The 19,802-nt window shown below is 36.9% G+C and overlaps 1 protein-coding gene across 3 annotated transcripts in view; it reads left to right on the top strand.

The window, feature by feature from the left end:
- LOC306853981 (unconventional myosin-XVIIIa-like) overlaps positions 1–19,802 on the top strand; it is a 121,356-nt gene that overhangs the window by 84,446 nt on the left and 17,108 nt on the right. For all 3 annotated transcript variants that reach the window (XM_079391726.1, XM_079391725.1, XM_079391727.1), the window contains exons 22-34: positions 791–934; positions 1,779–1,868; positions 2,953–3,072; positions 3,421–3,532; positions 6,172–6,299; positions 7,227–7,381; positions 10,861–10,984; positions 11,117–11,317; positions 11,790–11,900; positions 12,828–12,932; positions 13,962–14,108; positions 14,207–14,320; positions 16,747–16,863. In XM_079391726.1, the coding sequence (XP_079247852.1) occupies positions 791–934; positions 1,779–1,868; positions 2,953–3,072; positions 3,421–3,532; positions 6,172–6,299; positions 7,227–7,381; positions 10,861–10,984; positions 11,117–11,317; positions 11,790–11,900; positions 12,828–12,932; positions 13,962–14,108; positions 14,207–14,320; positions 16,747–16,863 (1,668 nt within the window). The remainder of the gene's footprint in view (positions 1–790; positions 935–1,778; positions 1,869–2,952; positions 3,073–3,420; positions 3,533–6,171; positions 6,300–7,226; positions 7,382–10,860; positions 10,985–11,116; positions 11,318–11,789; positions 11,901–12,827; positions 12,933–13,961; positions 14,109–14,206; positions 14,321–16,746; positions 16,864–19,802) is intronic.

The raw sequence follows: 19,802 nt of genomic DNA, 5'->3' as shown, positions 1-19,802 counted from the left end.
ATATTACATTTACATATTAAATTTTATTTAATTTGATTATAGTCTGAAATTGATAAGTAGGCCTACCCAATGTGATGAATAAAATATGAAAATAAAAAATTAAGTGAAAATACTATTAAAAAAAGAACACATTTATTTAATAATTTCTTTTAATTTTAAATTATTTTTTCTAACTGTTACATTTAAACATTTCCTATATATTAAATTTTATTTAATATGATAATTCTGTAAAAGTCTTAAGTAGGCCTATACAATGTAATGAATAAAATGTAAAATAATTTTTTAAATATTAAAAATATTTTTTAAATATTTTTTTTATTTCTTTTTTAATTATTACATCCATTTTTCCATTTTTCTTTTTTTTTTTTAAGTTGAACCTTTTTTTTTATATTAATTTTTAAAATACTTTTTAATTTAGTTTTAAATAAATATTTCTCTCATATTTCATTATAAAACATGTCGCTTGCTCTTGGGGTTGTACCTCACTTGATGGTTCCTTGCGTTTAAACGTCCAGGAACCCCTAGAGTCAATAGTCCCACCCTCAGGCTTATTGCGAACCATACTGTGGACGTCCTGGAGCTGAAAAGGTCCATTCAGTGCTGGTTTCCCCAAGGGAAGCTCTTTGACTGTGGGGCCCTGGCCTTTAAACACAGGCCTGCTATTGTCCATCTGGCCTCTGATTGGTTTGAACCACTGTACTTCACAAGCACAAGAAAGACCTGACAATTTCTCACAAGCACAGCAGTAGGAAGAACATGCAGTCGTAAACACAATGTCTTTGTTTTTCAGATCCAGGACTTGGCAATCCGCTGCATCCAGAAAAACATCAAGAAGAACCGGGGTGTGAAAGGCTGGCCGTGGTGGAAGCTCTTCACCACCGTCCGTCCTCTCATCGAGGTTCAGCTTACAGAAGAACAGATCCGCGGCAAAGACGTAAGTGCCCGTCATCTTCGCTAACCACTTCAAATGCTCTAAATAGGCATGTCATGTACAGGTTTTGCCTTTTGACAAGAGCACAGCTGAATTTAAAGCCCATCTGTGTGGCTTTTAATGCCCCTCTCGGTTTCTCCGCCTTGCGGGGGTCCCTCTCAAATTCAACTGCAGCTCTGTCGCACCCAAAGTGCCCGTCTCTTTGATTACGGTCTCTGCGGCTTCGCCTCAATCCGAGTGTTTGTGTTTGTGTGTGGGGAGAGTGGCAGGGTTGTGTGTATGCATACATTACGTATGTAGCTAGCTGGATCAAAAGCAACTCTGCTTCCCGCAGGGGAGTGCATTAGCATCTCACAGAGCGTCTGCGCGTGCGTGCGTGTTTCGTCTGCTGGGCCGCGTCCCGCTGAGTGCTTGTGTAGCCATGCAGTCAGGCGTGCTCCTGCGAGAGACAGACGGGTGCTGACACTGCATCCAAACAGCCTGCTTTTAAAAAACAAACACTGAGTCACTATCTCCTCTGCACAAACAGCCTTCAGAGCTGCAACCGATTGGCTGTAGCCTGCAGTTCTCTCAAGTTGGCAAAAGAAAAGTTTAGGAAAATGGGTGGTTTGCGTTACAGAGTCACAGAGACTCAGAGAACAGGGCAGGGTTTCTACCTGTCTGTCATTCTGTTACCATTTCTAATTTATCTCACCTGTCTATCTCTATACTTCGCTAAATATAGTGGCTGTCATTGTGTCTGAATGTCTGACTGTCTGTGGTCATTTTTCTACATATCAGCTGAATTTTATCATCCTATCTTTCTGACTGTCTTATTGTGTTCCTTTGATTGCCTGTCTGTCTTTAGGAGGAAATTCAGCAACTCAAGTTGAAGCTGGAGAAAGTGGAGAAGGAGAGGAATGAGTTGAGGCTCAATAGTGACCGACTGGAAAGCAAGGTTAGTGCTGAAATTCAATTCACTGTAAATTAAAATGAGAGTGACTTCAAATTCAGTTCAGATTCCATTCAAATTCAATTTAAAGAAGATAAAAGTTTACAAGTTTATCACATACCGAATACCAATGTTTCAGTAAGCAATGCCAGTGGAATTTCATGATTCCAGATAAGAAATTTATGATAACAGCAAAAATGAATAGGATTACACTAATTAGTATGTTTTATTTAAGAAGTTACATATTAATATAAATATCAACAAATTAAATTGGTTACATTTTAAATAATTCAAGTTAAAAGCAAAAATGAATGTGGTTATAATAATTAACATAACCCCTTTTATTTAAAAAATGCATGTTAATATAAATATTAACAAGTAAAACAATGCCATGAAATGAATTATTAAAGAAAACGTTAAAGTATTTTATACAATAATATTTTATATTTAAATAATATAATTGATTACATGAATTTATATAGTATTGATATGTTGTTAATATTTAATATAATTAAATATTATATGTTTTAATGTATATGCTTCATATAATATTTATTATTCAAGCAAACAAAACCTTTTTTGTAAAAAAAAAAAAAAACTAAAACAAATGAATTAAAAGAACCAGCATAATAAACAGAGACAGGTCTATTAGAATAACATCACACTTCAAGCATAATGTGAAACATATTTTGATAAATATAGGGTTTTTTGTTGTCGGTTTTGTCAATTTGATAAAGCGTAATGCTTCCCCACATTTACATGTCCAATATAAGGCATCCATTATAAGATTCCTACATCAGGTTATTTCTGTACATATATCAGTATTGCATCAGTGTACAAAATCACACGCGCACACACACACACACACACACACAGTCACAGACACCCAGAGCTCATGCCATCACCATCTCACCGCATCATAAAAAAAATCTGTCATCTGTGTGTGAAATATGTGAACGGTGATACCGATGAGAAGTGCAGCATATGTGCGAGAGATGAGCTCATGCACTACTCTAAAGTTTGCATAGAGCATGTGTGACACATCTAGTGGACGCACACTTCATGTTCGCTCATTATATGTGTGTTTTAGATCACAGAACTCTCATCAGAGCTCGCCGATGAGCGCAACACAGGTGAATCCGCCTCGCAGCTGCTGGAGTCCGAGACCTCGGAGAGACTGAGGCTAGAGAAAGACATGAAGGATCTACAGGTACCACACTCGCTTTTCTGAACAGAAACAGAGTTGTGTCTTGATGGTTTTCTGTGAGGAAATCTCCTCATGCCTGAAATAGATATTTTCTGCCAATGCACAGACAATGCAGTTCTTGCAGCAGAGCGTGAGCCGTATACAAATTGTGTCTTATATTAAATATCAATGTGAAAGACGTAGTGTGTGTGAGCGAGAGACTGCAGGTGTTTGTCCCTGTATGCCTGGAGTGTGTGTGTGTGTTTTTATGTGTCTCTTAGGCTCAAGGTTGCCTGTGTAAACAGATGGTCAGAGTATTTCCCTGCAGAACAGAGAGCTGATGTGCTCTGCGTCTGTGTGTTTGCATGTCAGGCCAAGTTTGACGCTATGAAGAAGCAGATGGAGTCTATGGAGATGGAGGTGATGGAGGCACGACTCATACGGGCATCAGAGCTCAATGGGGAAATGGACGACGATGACACTGGTGAGTTTGTGATGTCATTTCCTGGTCTCAGTGAAGGGATTCCCTCATGATGGCTGAGCTTTGAGCAAAGCTTTGAGCGAAAACTATCACAGCCTTCCTGAATCGTTTTGGCAGAATTGAAGGGTTATCTGGGATGATTTCCATGAGTGTGGCGGTCCATGACTCTCTGGTGAGGAGGAAAGCTTCAGGTGTGCTGAGCTTTTCAGCGTGGCACCTCCAGACAAATGAGAAAATAATCTGTAGCATCAGAGCTGCTGCTCCTCATTAAGCTGTTTATATGGAAATGCCAGGGGGCACTGAAAACACCAAACATACGCACTCTCTCTCTCTCTCTCTATGCCTCTCTCGCTCTTTTTCATTCCTTTATACTTGTGCTTCTGGAACTTTCCATGAAGAGGGAAAATTTTTCTCATTATTTTTTTTAAGTATTAGAGAGAAAGATCCACGTGTTTTGCTTTGAGAACTGTTAGATACAAAAACTCTATCTAACATGAAATTAACCCTAGCATGAAAAAGAAACTTTTACATCCATCAGATACATTTTTTTGGGCCCACCTCAAGAGATTTTTACCACCTCGACTGTATCCAACAATTCAGATGATTTACCATCAAACCTTTGCTAAAGCTTATTCATTTAGTAAAGTAATATTTTGTTGCACATTTTGAATGCAACCCTTGTTCGTGTCTGATTTTGTGAATTGTAATGCCAAATAGATAACTAGACCCATTCTGCGTCATGATGTGAAGACAGCTGAAAATTCTAATAAAATAATTTGCTTTTTACAAATATTAGTGTTGACTGCATTCATCAAGCTTAACCATTCAACCCGTTTACCAGTTCTTTTATTTTAAATAAATATTTTTCTTAAATTATAGGAAATACTGCAAACCAAAATTTAGCACCAAACTAGCTAGAATCTGCTATATGATATCTTAAATTTGAAACCCTGTTACGGATTAAATTTTTTATGTAAAACAGTGGTTTTCAACTCTTTTCTTGGAGCACAAAAGTGACAGTACAGACAAAAGTTTATATATTTGCAAATACTATTCCTGAAACAACAACTGTTTTCTGCATTTATAATTATAAGAAATGTTTCTAGTGCATCAAATCAGCATATTAGAATGATTTCAGAAAATCATATGATGCTAAAGACTGGAGTAATGGCTTCTAAACGTTTGGCTTCGCAATTACAGGAACATTTTAAAATGGATTAAAATAGAAAAAGTTTATTTAAAATTTTTATTTTTGGTGGTCATTGGAAACTAAAGGTCCTTGCACACTGATTCTGAAATCTTCGTATGCATTTTTTCATATTCGCCATCCTTTCCTATCAAAATGCTGGCTACGGATTTGAAAACGCAGAAAATCAAACCTGATCTTAAATGTTTTTATGATGGACGAAAGTTTCGGAGGCAGTGTGTTAACATGGTTGAGACAACGTGATGATGATTTTTTTTTTTTTTTTTTTACGAGCGAAAATTTCGGACTCGGTGTGCAAAGACCTTAATGCGCTCTAAAAAGTCTTGTCAACCGTAGATGTTTGAACGGTAGTGTATTTGATCTATTTGTTGTAGTTTACTATTAGAATGTATTAAAATATTAATATGTATTTAGTTTCAAATGCTACTCTTTGGAAAAATTGCACAAATCGCAAATATTATATGAAAAAGAAAATATAACTGATTAGCTTAGTATTTTCTGAAGGTTAAGCACTTCCTTTCACTATAAATTTGATGAAAATGGAAATAATTACTTCAGGCCATATTTTACACCCTATTCCTGGAAAGTGGCTTCTGTTTTTCTCAACGCCTCTCTTTCTCCCCTCAACATACACACACTTACTCTTACTTCTTCCTCAGTCCTTCCTATTTCTTCTCATATTGTTCTCTATGAAAGCCTGACCGTGATCATATTCAGTAGTGCTGTTCTTAGAATCACTGCTGTCATGAGCTGAGCTCATTTTAATGCATGTGTCAGACTGGTGACAGCTTGTTCTCACCTCTGTGTCACGCAGCTGATCTCTAAGGCTTAGTGCTAATACATGAACATTTGATTGATTCCCTTTCCAACAATTACGTTCTTTAATGGTGATGTGGATTGGCTCCATTCTGCATGCGGTTGCTAAAGCCACCTCTCATATCTAGGTTTCAGAGCATTTAATTTTTCTGCTTTGATTTATTAAGTTGTGCATATTTGCATTTTTCCCAGTTTGTTATATATCTGTCAAATTCACTGCATGGGATTTTGTGTGAGCCATAATCAAAAGGATTGCAGTGAAATTTCCCTGGCAGAGGTCCATAGTTTAAACCTTGGCTCTCTTTAGGAATTGACCGTGGACAATCTGGCACACAGTATTTCATCTCGAAAATCATATTGCAATTATGATTCCAAATAATATGATTTAACTGCTTTATGATAGACATCTGACATCTCAAATTGCACCACAGACTACAAGTGCACTGAACCTGTTGAGATAGAGTGCTTGGACTATGCGCATCCGATAAAAGAGTGCCGCCACTTCGCTTTGAAGCACTGACATATTTAATTAAATAACAGCCTTTTGCATTTGTGTAATCTCACAAGGCCATCTCGCAATGAATTGTGCGGCATTAATCATCACTGACTGTGTTTTTAGGAGGAGAATGGAGGCTCAAGTATGAGAGAGCCATCAGAGAGATCGAGTTTACCAAGAAGAGACTCCAGCAAGAGTTTGATGACAAACTAGAGGTGGAGCAGCAAAACAAGAGGCAGCTGGAAAGAAAGGTAAAGACGTCTTAGACACGCAAATAACATTTTTACACACTCAAATGCTGACAGCTCTGGTCTGGTACACAATACCGGTTTCATATGTGACCCTGGACCACAAAACCTTAAGAAGCAACCTTATATTTGTAGCAATAGCCAACAAGACATTGTATGGGTCTAAATTATCGATTTTTCTTTTATGCCAGAAATCATTAGGATATTAAGTAAAGATCATCCTAACAAACCATACATCAATAGAAAGCTTATTTATTCCACTTTCAGATAATGTATAAATCTCAATTAAAAAAACTGACCCTTATGACTGGTTTTGTGGTCCAGGGTCACATGTTATCAGATATTAGTTTTGTTTTGTATTATGTTCATTTAATTGTGGAAATCAGCATCAGCATTTTGAGGGGGAAGTCGTAGCCTAATGGTTAGAGAGTCGGAATCGTAATCCAAAGGTTCGAGTCTCAGGCCGGCAGGGATTGTAGGTGGGGGGAGTGAATGTCCAGCGCTCTCTCCACCCTCAACACCACGACTGAGGTGCCCTTGAGCAAGGCACCGAACCCCCAACTGCTCCCCGGGCGCCGCAGCATAAATGGCTGCCCACTGCTCCGGGTGTGTGTTCACGGTGTGTGTGTGTTCACTGCTGTGTGTGTGCACGTTGGATGGGTTAAATGCAGAGCACGAATTCCGAGTATGGGTCACCATACTTGGCAGTATGTCACTTCACTTCATTTCATCCTTTCTGACTTTATTCTACCAAACCAACCCACACATCATAAAGACTCAGACTTCACTCGTATCGTCAGTGTGGTCCAACACAACAGCATGTACTGTCTCAAGCTTGAATGTATTAGCTGAAACTCATACATCTAGACAAGACACGCACTGGATGGACAGATCCACCTGTACAGACTCACTGAGAATCTGTTTGTTTAGCTGACAGACCTGCAGGCGGACAATGAAGAGGTGCAGCGCGTGGCGCAGCAGCTGAAGAAGAAATGCCAGAGACTGACAGCTGAGCTGCAGGACACCAAACTGCACCTGGAGGGGCAGCAGAGCCGCAACCACGACCTGGAGAAAAAACAGCGCAAGTGAGTCAGACTAGATAAAGATTTACTATCAAGAGTGAAGGAAATGGATAATTCATGGTACAGCAAGTTATTTTGATGCTCGTATGTTCCCACCCATAGTGAAACCCATAGTGGCCCAAAATCCTGCTTCATGACTGTGTGCTATAATGCTTGGTATCAATGCAGATGTGCTGATTTGATACGATTCTGATTCACAGACTCTCAATTCCATTTGAGTTTGATTTATTAACGATTCCTATGGGTGCATTATTTATGATGACCATTTTGCTTGCATATTCTGACAGTGAAAGAAATTCTCTTTCTGCTAAGAATGTAAATTATACAGAACAGTTTTTTAGACTGATTCAAGCCAATAACCTCTCTTTTTGGGCTCTTTGTACTACACTGGTCGTGTTAAGTTTGTTAGACAATTAAAATGCGTTTCTTGCTGTTATCGCTGTACACAATCTTTTTATTGAATCAAATTCGATACAGACTTCAAGCATTCACAACTCAGGTAAAATAGGATTTCTTTTGCCAACCTTCTAACTTGGAATATCATGAAAAAAAATCATTTTAAACATAAACAACTCAGTCTACACTGTGTGGTTGCATGAGTTAATCTAATAAAACACAGCTACTGAAAATAGCCATTGAGTAAAAAAAAAAAAAAAACACCTTAGGATTTTAAGAATTTCTATCAAATGAAGATCACAATTAATTGGAAAATCAATATTTTTATCTAACTCTAGGTTGTTAAACATCAAATATTTTCTGATGGTTTGATTCACACAGCAACTTTGAGGACAGTAGAATTACTTGACGATGGAAACATAAGGCCTGTTTACACCAAAAATAAAACCTATAAAGATAATTATTTTAGTGTCCACACCAACAGAAAATAAAGTTATTTATATTATAAGCATGCACTGCGGTTATGTTGTCTGCTGCTTTAAATGCACAAAAGCTGGGTGGATTCTTTTTGGGTGGATATTGGCTTTCAATATATTCATCATTTGTCAGCTGTCAAAAATGTTCTGAAAAAATTCCAGAGATGTTGTTTCTCTGTGCCATTATTGTTATAGTTGTGGTGTGGAAATATCTACTCCCATAGAATTAGAATGATTGATTATAAAAACGTTATAGTTTTCATCCTTGTGTGAACAAGCTTTAAGAGTAGTCCACCGGTACCTCAGTAACAAGCATCTCAAAATTAAATCTGTAAGTCTGTCATTACTCAGAGCAGGCCATAAGCAGAGTGATGGTGGTGTGTGAAGGTGCTGCAGATAAGCCTCTTTGGACTCTTGAGTAAACAGGCGGAGGCTGAGCCTGTCACTGCGTAGGGGATGTGTGAAAGTCCATTCTAAATGAAATGATCGGCCCGAGGCTCAGGGTGACGGGCTTGGATTAACACACAGAGTTGCATAAGACTCATTTATGGGATCATATCAGGGTCTCGGAGAGAAGGGGGTGGAGAACAAAAGAGAACTAGGAAAAGAGGAAAAGAACAAACTGATTTGCCCCAATGCGTCACAACTCCCCCCTCCTCGCTCATAGTTGCCCACTTACAAGTTAACCCAATCAGAACGCTTTTCCCTAATACCCCTCCTGACACATACGTCACACACACAATGTAAAGCTTAGATGGGTTTTAGTTTCTCAACACTCTGCTATGCTTGGCTATTTTAGGAAAAGCAGGTATGCTATTTTTTTATTGTTGTTTTGTATCATGTTGTTTGTTTTTGGTAAAACCTTTTTGTGTATTTTAGGCACATTAAACTTGTGCTTTGATTATAGTGATTGGAGAGATTAGTGATTTCAAGAATTAGAAATTTGCTCTAGTTGTTTTATTGTATATATTTTGACTAGTGGTCAACTAATACAGGTTTTTCAATGACAAATAATGATTTCTAAATAGTAGGGAGGCAGATGTCGTCATGATATACACTAATTTAATGGCAGCAACTTGTATTAAATATATTTTTATTAATGGCGGAAATAGATAAACTGCTGTATACTGTCGTAGACAAAAAACTGTCATACCTAACAAAACTTTCTAAAATAACACATTTGTTTTCTATTCAATTTCATTTTAAAGTGGGTTGTGGATTTAAAATTTTTTTAAACAATATTTTCTTTGTTCTCTGAAAAAATTAAATGACAATAGTGTAAAAAAAAAAAAAAGATCCATTGACATTGGTGCAAAAATTTGTAACATCAGCTTAGCTGATTTTAAAGTGATAGTTCACCCAAAAATGAAAATTCTAAAACTATGACTTACTTTCTTCTGTGACACATTAAAGAAGGTATTTTGCATAATGTCTTGGTGTGTTTTGTCCTGTTTGCTTATCAGCATTCCTCAAACTATCTTCATTTTGTTCCACAGAAAAAATTAGTGAGTAAAGGATGACAATTTTCTTATTTGGGTGAACTATCGCTGTAACTTCCCTGTGATTTTATTCTAATGGACCCTTCACCAGGAGTTTGATTGATGGGCGAGCTGACCAATCATAACGCCAAGTTTGCCATTTTGTTCGATAAACAAACCAGACAGGAGAGTAGATTAACGTTGGTGGACTTAAAACTTAGAACTTAAAAAGCTTTGTGTATTGATGTCTTTCCGCGGTTGATACAAGATACCTTCTGATGTTCATTCATGTTTATTTCAAGGCAAGGCAAGGCAAGGCAAGGCTAACAGTGATCTGTTACGGTACATTAAAGAGCCACAAAATATTTCTTGTTTGAATTTCTTTTAAAAACCAAATTACAAAATTTGAAAGCTGAGACTTTTTCATACAAAAAGTAACCTGCTCTGTCTTGTCTGTCGGCACAGTGTCAGTGTCCTCTTTGCTCCGCGATGTATTTTTACATGATGTGTGGTGTGAGAGCGCCATGGTTTGTTGGACATGGCAACAGTAACTAAGGGGGGTGGGTCTTTGCGAAGTGTCAATTGTTTATCCACCTTATTCTTCCCATAAAAATGGGCGTAGCCATTTGTAAATTTTATGGGTCTTGCTTCCGGTCTCATTCGCTTCCAGCTATTTTTAGCTGTGCATAACCACTCGTTTTGCTGCTTGATATTGCAAGTTGGTGTCTTACCATATTATTTTAATGCATTCTTAATTTTGAACACACACCGGTTTGTAGTGGAAACAGTTTGTTTACTACACGGTGTAATTCTTCTTGTTATTTCCCTATAGCGGCTAATGAACCGTAAGTCTCGCCCATAGGCTTACTTCCACGTTGAAGAATTAGGTGGATAATGTTTTCATATTTACAGTAGTATTATATGAAGGCCTATTATGGTTGTAGTTGTGGAATTTATTTGCAATTTATTTGGTCTCAGCAGATCAGGTGCAATGTGGCAGCTCGTTCCACCACATCGGAACAGAGAGAGTAAAGCATCTGGAAAGCGTCTTTTGTACCTTTTGTTTCCTCTTTTGAGATTAAGTTTGTTGATGGTTTGTGTTTTTTTTTTTTTATGTTTGCAATGTCTGCAGGTTTGACTCAGAGCAGACTCAGGCTCAGGAGGAGGTGCAGAGAGAGAAGAGTCAGCGGGAGAAACTGAGCAGAGAGAAAGACATGCTGACCGGGGAAGTGTTCAGCCTTAGACAACAACTGGAGGTCAGCAACCTCTCTTATATCATCTTTTTGTTGTCTCACACTCACAGATTTTCCTGGCTGTGACATACACATGTCTGTGTGTGCTCAGTCCAGACTGTGTTGTTCTAAATGAATTTTTCTCTGCTCTCTCAGGATAAGGATCTGGAGATATGTGCTGTCAATCTGAAGCTCGAGCAAATGGAGGCAGAGCTTCAAGATCTGAACTCACAGGAGACAAAGGACGAGGCGTCATTGGCCAAGGTTAAAAAGCAGCTTCGTGACCTTGAGGCAAAGGTTAAAGATCAAGAAGAAGAGCTTGATGAACAGGCTGGAGCCATTCAGATGCTGGAGCAGGTAATCAAACACACACACACTATCACATTTTTCAATCTTGGAGAGAACTTTATTAATTTTCACTAACTTTTGCAACAATTTTGTCTTCAAACTTTGTAAACCCTTGCGCGCACACCACTCGTACACTTGTGACATCATGTCATGAGAATAAGGATATACATTGTATTGAGCTGCCTGATGTTTAATGTATTATTTCTTGGAATGATGCACATTCTCCATGCACACAATTTTCACCTGTCATGCGTAATATGCTAATTCATGTAAATTCAGCTGATGTGTCGGTATGAAGAAACTGTCAATACTCACAGTCTGCATACATTATAATAGTAATTACAAAGGGTTTTATTGGCCTGTGCAACAGGGATATTTTGCATATGCATCTGTATGCGCATAGCGCCTGTTCCGCTGGATTCCAATGCATGCAGAAGGTGTAGATTTGTATTCACTGAGCTGTTGATGTTGTGACCTGCAGGCCAAGCTCCGTCTGGAGATGGAGATGGAGAGACTGAGACAGACGCATTCGAAAGAGATTGAGAGCAAAGACGACGAGGTGGAGGAGATCAGACAGTCCTGCAGCAAGAAGGTATGATACAGTCAACCAGCAATAACTGCTTATAATCATTACGACATTTGGTATGTTAGCTTCATTGTGTGATTATATTTATTATTTATATAGTATGAAATTATATATGTATATATTAATTGCATTTAATCGATTTGTCAGCACTTGTTGTTGTTGTTATTATTATTTTCTTTTAATAACAAAAGTTTTGTCAAGATGAAGACTCAAAGTTTGCTCTGAGTTTTGTCTGATCTCTGTAAAATAAGTCGATATCACAGAAAAACATCTTATGTCAAAATCATGAGAAAATTATGATTACAAAAAAAAATAATAATAGCCTTTTAGAGCTCCCATACACATGTACAAGTCACCAGCTAACACCACTTGAAAATGCTCAGAATACTTTACATCTGGCTTCAGAAGTTCAGGTGAGTTCAGTTTATAACATTTTAATTGCTGATGTTCAGTTCTTATGCAGAGCTCATTTCGACTCCTGTACAACATAAATAAACAAGACATATTCGTCCATGTGCTGAATAAGAATTTCCATTCAGCGTTGTTCAGCGCAGCTCTTGTTGCAGATAGCGGCTTTCACATTTGTGTAGTGTCTTTGTCACGGAGGTGCAGATAAGCTGAACTCATTGAGTTTTGTTTTGATGTATAATTCATGGGGGCTGCTATTTTATTTTCCCCACGTATAGTTCACCTTTGCCTCCTCTCCACTTAACCAATCAAGCTGCCAGTACAGTGCATCCCATAATTACCCTTCTTTCTCACAACTGAGTCCCTTGATTGACACTTGAAGGTGCTCAGAAGCATCTAAAGACACATTTAGGGAATGTGTTTTTGTGTCTGGAATGATGGTATATAATTGGATTGACTCTTCAGGGCAAACCTACTTCACAAAGCCCTCCATAATGTTCTGTTACTATGCTTGTGTGTGAGCAGCTCAAGCAAATGGAGGTGCAGCTGGAGGAGGAGTATGAAGAGAAGCAGAAGGTCTTGCGGGAGAGGAGGGACCTAGAAGCCAAGCTGATGAGCGCTCAAGACCAGGTACTCAACAGCACTCAACCTACTAGATACTATATACTGTACTACATCAAGATTTAAAATACGGTTTCAAATATGGTAGCTAAGCACTGTCTTAAATAAATATGTACAATCTTGCATATCACCCAAGTTATTTTTGTCATGTTGTAATTTTTATTTTATTTTATTTTTTTTATTCACTTATTTTTGACAGACTTTGTTTAAAGAACCAAAATAAATGTTTTGTAAGTTTGTGGTCAATACTATTTTTTTTTTTTTTTTTAGATAATACTTTTATGCAACAAGGGTGCATTAAATTGATCAAAAGTGACTGTAATGACATTTATAATGTTCTAAAAGATTTCTATGTCAAACTATATCTTTTTAACTATATAAGAATAAAAAGAATACAATTGAAAAGGTATATTAGATGTTCTGTGGAGGTTCATGTGACACTGAAAACTGGAATAATGTGTGCTGAAAATTCAGCTTTGCCCTTACAGGAATAAAGAATTTTATTGTAATAATATTTTACAGTATTACTGGTGAGCATAAGAGCGTTCAGAAACATTTAAAAAGAATCTTACCAACCCCAGACTTTTAAACAGTACTGTATACACATTTAAAATGTAACATCTTTCTGTAAATCACAGACCAGAAATGCTAATAACTCATTTCACACTTTTGGGTTAATTCCAAATAATCGCCAAACTTCTGGTTTAGCACTAGAGGAGCAAATGTTTATCCACCGGAATAACATAACATTTTTGTTTGTTCTTTTTAAGATTACTTGCTAAATTCAATTCAATAATATAAGAAGCAAAATAAAAAAATGTGTGTAGTGTACCTACTATGACAAATTAAATATAAATAAAAAATGTAATTTCCTATATTAACAAACCATACTTTGTGAAGGTTGTGTCCAGTACAGTCACAAAAATAAAATATTTCTGCATTTTCCTCACAGAAACAGTTGCTTGAGTGTGTACTGTACAATAATTAAATAGTATATTTATAAATAACCAGTATGTAAATTGTCTTTGGTGTTTTCAGGTGAGCCACAGAGATGTGGAGACAGAAAAGCGTCTGAGGAAAGACCTGAAGCGCACAAAGGCCTTGCTGGCTGATGCCCAGATCATGCTGGATCACCTGAAGAACAACGCTCCCAGCAAGAGAGAGATCGCTCAGCTCAAGAACCAGGTCTGTTTTGCGGTTCCCCTGGGTTCTGTAGTTAACACATCATATATGACATCGTCAGAAACAAACATTTTATTTTTATGTGTGTGTGCTCTTCACAGCTCGAGGAATCAGAGTTCACGTGTGCTGCTGCAGTCAAAGCCCGGAAGTCAATGGAAGTGGAGATCGAGGACCTCCATGTCCAAATGGATGACATATCTAAATCCAAGCAGGCGGTAAGTCTGTCTGTGTTTGAAAGAGAACGAAACTGAGTCGTTTTGCTTTTTTTAAATTAGAGTCATCCCACACACAGAGACAAAGGACACCACCTGTCTTCATCCAGCATAGGTGGCAGCCAGGATGTCATTTCAATTATTTACCATGGGGAAATGATTTCCACCCATAATGGCACGTTCCCGATGTCGGCTCTAATTTGAACAGGATGTATCGGCGTGAAATGTATTACACTTCAATAATTCTGTCATTGATTCAGTATTATTTCAGCGTGGAGAAAATTGTGTAATTGTGTCCTCGCTGTAGCGTATTATGAAGTGATATCAGGAGAGACGGATGCAGCCAAATTCTGCAGATGCTGTTCCCCAGACACCGTCTCCATATTGTTTTTTTTTGTTTGTTTTTTTTGTCGTCGCCGCCTGTCATATTTGCTCAGCTCTCTGGAGCAAGAGACACTCTGACAGAAGGGTGCAGTGAACATTTAAATTTTCTACAAAGCCGCAGCCACGCTGAAGCATTGTTTTGGGGTGTTTTTGTGGGTATTGCTAAACCTGTCTCTCTTCTAAATATTGTCATATTGATTAGCAAGGCCGTGATAAATGGTCTGGTCATGATCACTGTGATTAGCTTCAGGTCCGTCTGTCACCCCTCCCCCCGGGAGCTCATGGATTTCCACTAGAGGATTGGAAGGTGACACATAGGTTTGATAAAATACACCTGCCAGACAGAGTTTAAAGGTGTGAAATGGAACAGTACAGACAATAGGGAATATCTTCTATCGGTGTCTTGTGTTAAAAGAGAAATATAATGGACAACTGGATTTTCATTACTATGTAGACATAATACTGCAAAGCCAGTCCATGTATATCATCTATGAAAACTTTACAAAAAATGGGTTATTGAGAAATCATCGTAATATTGATGCCATAACCACAGGGACACTATCATATGACCACAAAAATTTACACTACTGTTCAGAAGTTGGAGATTTGTGTGAATTATTTTTACTTTTTAAAGAAGTCTCTTATGCTCACCAAGACTCCATTTATTTCATTAAAAAAACAACAACATATTATTGTGAAATATTATTACAATTTAAAATGTCTCTTTTCTATTTGAATGCATTACCAAATGTAATTTATTCTGTTTTATAATGTTCCGAAGTTTGGGCTTAGTAAGATTTTTTTTTATTTTATTTATTTGATCAAAAATGCAGTAAAAACCGTAATTCTGTGAAATATTATTACAATTTGAATCAATGTTAAAAACAGTTGTGCTTCCTAATATATTTGTGGTAACCATGATGCATTTTTTTCCAGGATTCTTTGATGAATAGAAAGTTCAAAAGAACAGCATTTATGTGAAATAAAAATCTTTTGTAATATTATAAATGTGACCCTGGACCACAAAACCAGTCTTAAGTTGCATGGGATATTTGTAGCAATAGTCATTGTATGGGTCAAAATGATTGATTTTTCTTTTATGCCAAAAATCATTAGGATATTAAGTAAAGATAATGTTCCATGAAGATATTTAGTAAATTTCCTTCCGTAAATATATCAAAACTTTGATTTTGATTAGTAATATTTAGCAACATTTAGTGAGATTAACCAAGTCATTCACTTTTAGTCCTCTTAAAGAAACGGTAGGAGTCTGTTTTTGATCAGAGAGAGTAAAAATGGTGAAATTGTTAGTGCATATCAGGAAAACAAGTAAAATTATTTTAAAAAGTGCAGAATATAACCCCTTTCATTTTAATTCATTTGTCTTGATTTGTTAAAGAGATGGAATGTGTAAAAGAATTTGCAAACTGCTTTCATGAGGATGTTTTTACAAAATAATGTAATTTCCTGCTTTTATGCTCACTAATTCATAAGTAATGTGCGACGCCTACATTTTTTGCTTTTACTAATGCATTTGAAAGTTACTCCTCAGAGATTAGCTGCATGAATTGTTGAGGTAATTATTATTGAATGGAATTAGACCTCTGATACTGTTTGACAGAGCAGGCAGTGAAGTGTTCATCTCTAATTGGGAGACGGTGCTATGTTCTCAGGGATTTATACAACGCAAGCAGCTACTGTTTAGTGACGGGGTGACAGGAAAGTGATCTCTTTAAGGAATTAAAGGAGCTGGGCTTTCAGCTGCTGAAGTCAGAGTGGTTAGATGCGTATGTTCCTGACATGCAGAGGGCATAGGTTTGAGTCTGACTGCATTGAGTCTGTGGCCTATTTGCTGCTGTCTGTATCAACAAAAATAGCTTAAAACACGTTTTGGCACCCAATCAGTTCCTGATGCATATACTTAGACCTGCCAAAACGTCAAGCATTTCAATCAGATTGATTGTTTTCCATTTCTCAGACATTTTTTATTTTAATTTGCAGTCATATTTGTGTTTGTCTTATGCTTTTGTTTGATTTCCATGTAGCTTGAGGAGCAGCTGAGTCGATTACAGAGGGAGAAGAATGACCTGCAGTCTCGCATGGAGGAGGATCAGGAGGACATGAATGAACTCATGAAGAAACACAAAGCCGCTGTTGCCCAGGTAACTCTCTCAGGCACTCATGCCCGTCAGATCGCTATACAGAGCCTCTCTGTCATCATCGCACACAGAGAAGATGCACATGTGTGTTTACTAAAAATTGAGTATGAATAAAATGTAATTTTAATGTACATTTAATCAAAATATAGTTTAATTATTTATATATATATATATATATATATATATATATATATATATATATATATATATATATATATATATATATTAAATATATATTAAAATAACAGACTTATAGATAGATATGTATCCGTGATATGTAGAACATCCATAATGTATAATTCTGATTTGTTGTGTGTGTCTGATTTGTTGTATGTGTATATTATAATATATATTATAATATATATATATTAGGGGTGTAACCGTACACAGATGTTGGGTACGTACCAAGGTTTGGTGGTCATGGTTCGATACGATTTAGGTACAACGAGAAAATAAATAACATCTACTATGCTAGGTTTCTTTTTATTTATTTTCTTTTTATTTATTTATTTTATTTAGTCATTTAGCAGAAGCTTTTATCCAAAGCGACTTACAAATGAGGACATAAGAAGCAATCAAAACCAACAAAAGAGCAACAACATGCAAGTGCTATTACAAGTCTTGGTTAGCCTAACGCAGTACAGATCATTATTATTATGATTTTATTTTTTTTTTTAAATAAAAAGATATATAGATAAAATAAAATTAGAATAGAGAGTGCTAGAGTTAGAGGGTCAAGTAAAGATGGAACAGATGAGTTTTTAGACATTTCTTGAAGATGGGTAAGGATTCGGCTGCTCGGATTGAATTGGGCAGGTCATTCCACCAGATGGGAACAGTTAATGAAAAAGTCTGTGAAAGTGTTTTTTTTTTTTGTGTGTCTTTGGGATGGCACAATAATGCGTCATTCACTTGAAGAACGCAAGCTTCTAGAGGACATATAAGTCTGAAGTAATGAATTTAGGTAAAGGGGTGCAGAGCCAGTGGTGGTTCTGTAGGCAAACATTAATGCCTTGAATTTAATGCGAGCAGCTATTGGTAGCCAGTGCAAATTGATGAACAGAGGTGTGACATGCGTTCTTTTCAGCTCATTAAAGATTAATCTTGCAGCGGCATTTTGGATTAATTGTAAAGGTTTAGTAGAATTGGCTGGAAGACCTGCCAATAGAGCATTGCAATAGTCAAGTCTGGAGAGAACAAGAGCCTGAACAAGGAGTTGTTGCATGTTCCAAGAGAAAGGGCCTGATCTTTTTAATATTGTATAATGCAAATCTAAAAAAAATGTGTTGTATAATGCGATTTAAATTTTTTATTTAAATTTATTTAATTTAAATTTTTTAATTTTGAACAGACAGTAGTACAAATAAAAACAAAAATCCACCTAGATGTGAAAATACTAAGTATTATATTAAATTACATATATGGCTAGTTGACAAATAAAAATTGCATTGTGTCCTATGGTGTGACAGGACACCTATGGTGTGGTGTGTAAAAAAATAACATATAAAAATGTATCTTCATTCCTAGAGTTAGAAATAGCATGAGAGAGGTTTATCTTCAATGTTACAATTTTAATTTTTTGCTGTCACACCATAGGACACATTGATATGTCAACTACCCATATACATACAAGGAATAAATACTTGAAATATATTTGATTTAGCTAACAGATAAACAAGGGGAAAAACAGTGCGACATAATGTAGCCCGCTCATTTTTGTGACGCATAATTTGTTTACAGAATGGAAACTCAAAAGGCATAAAGTGACATCCTATTTGTTTTTTCTTTATTTTACAAAAGCACAATGTTTTGTTTTCATTGTGAGTGTACACAAATAAAAGTAGACCTTTTACAGTGATGCATTATTAATAAGACAATAAATGACAGATTGTTTTTTCTGCTGGTATAAGTTAACAGTTGAAGTGATCACACCGGCGCTCACACACACACACACACACACAAAACATATCAGTTCCAGCATTGCTAACTTGACAGCGCAGTTGGTAAAGTTACTTTATCACAATAAAATACAATGAATCACACATCAGCGCGCCCGCCTCTGTGTCACTGTTGGGACGTGATTGAAGTACAAAGCCTATAATTTACATAATACATAACAGTTTTGTTATTTATTATGTAAATTATGTGGAATATTTGGATTTGTGCCTAATGAGAGAGGTACGATACACGAGCACAAAGCTCCATTTCGCAAACAGTTCGGTGCGCAAGCCTTTAAAGTATAGTCCTTTGTCAGTGAGAGACGCGTTCAGAATCCGCACATGGTCACTGTCAAGTGGGCTTTGTTTTCAAGTGCGCAACTCTGCATTCGCTGTTCTTCTGCTGGCGGTTATCAAACAGCGTTGCATTGCTGCGGGTGCCCCCTTCTGGATTGAGGATGAATTGCCTGGATTCATTGTAAGACCTCATGCACCGAACCGAAATGTCCGTACCGTGACAGTTTGGTAGGAATACAGGCATTGTTACACCCCTTATATATATATTAGTACATACAGTATATAGGCACACAAATATATATACGAGGCATGTTTCACACTGCACGTTTCACGAAGCCATATTTCACAGATTACAGCAGAGTTCCTCAAATCTTGCCCTGGAGGTCCAATGCGCTGCAGAGTTTAGCTCCAACCCTGATCAAACTCACACTATCTGTGATTTTCTAATGATCCTGAAGACATTGATTGGCATGCTCGGGTGTGTTTGATTAGGGTTAGAGCTAAACTCTGCAGGAAATTGGATCTCGTGGGTCAGATTTGAGGATCCCTGGGTTTACAGCATTCACAGAAAGCAGAGTGATATTGCATGGCAAAAGCAGTGTGAAACAGTCCTAAAAAGGATAAAAAAAATAAAAAAAAATTATTATATATTTTTTTGACACCGTTCATATTGCATGCTACATCATTTCAACATATTTGACATTTTCC

Source organism: Barbus barbus, assembly GCF_936440315.1.
Source record: "Barbus barbus genome assembly, chromosome: 34".
Lineage (NCBI taxonomy): Eukaryota > Metazoa > Chordata > Actinopteri > Cypriniformes > Cyprinidae > Barbus > Barbus barbus.
Note: the sequence above shows the minus strand (reverse complement) of the source record. Positions and strands in the feature narration are given on the sequence as shown.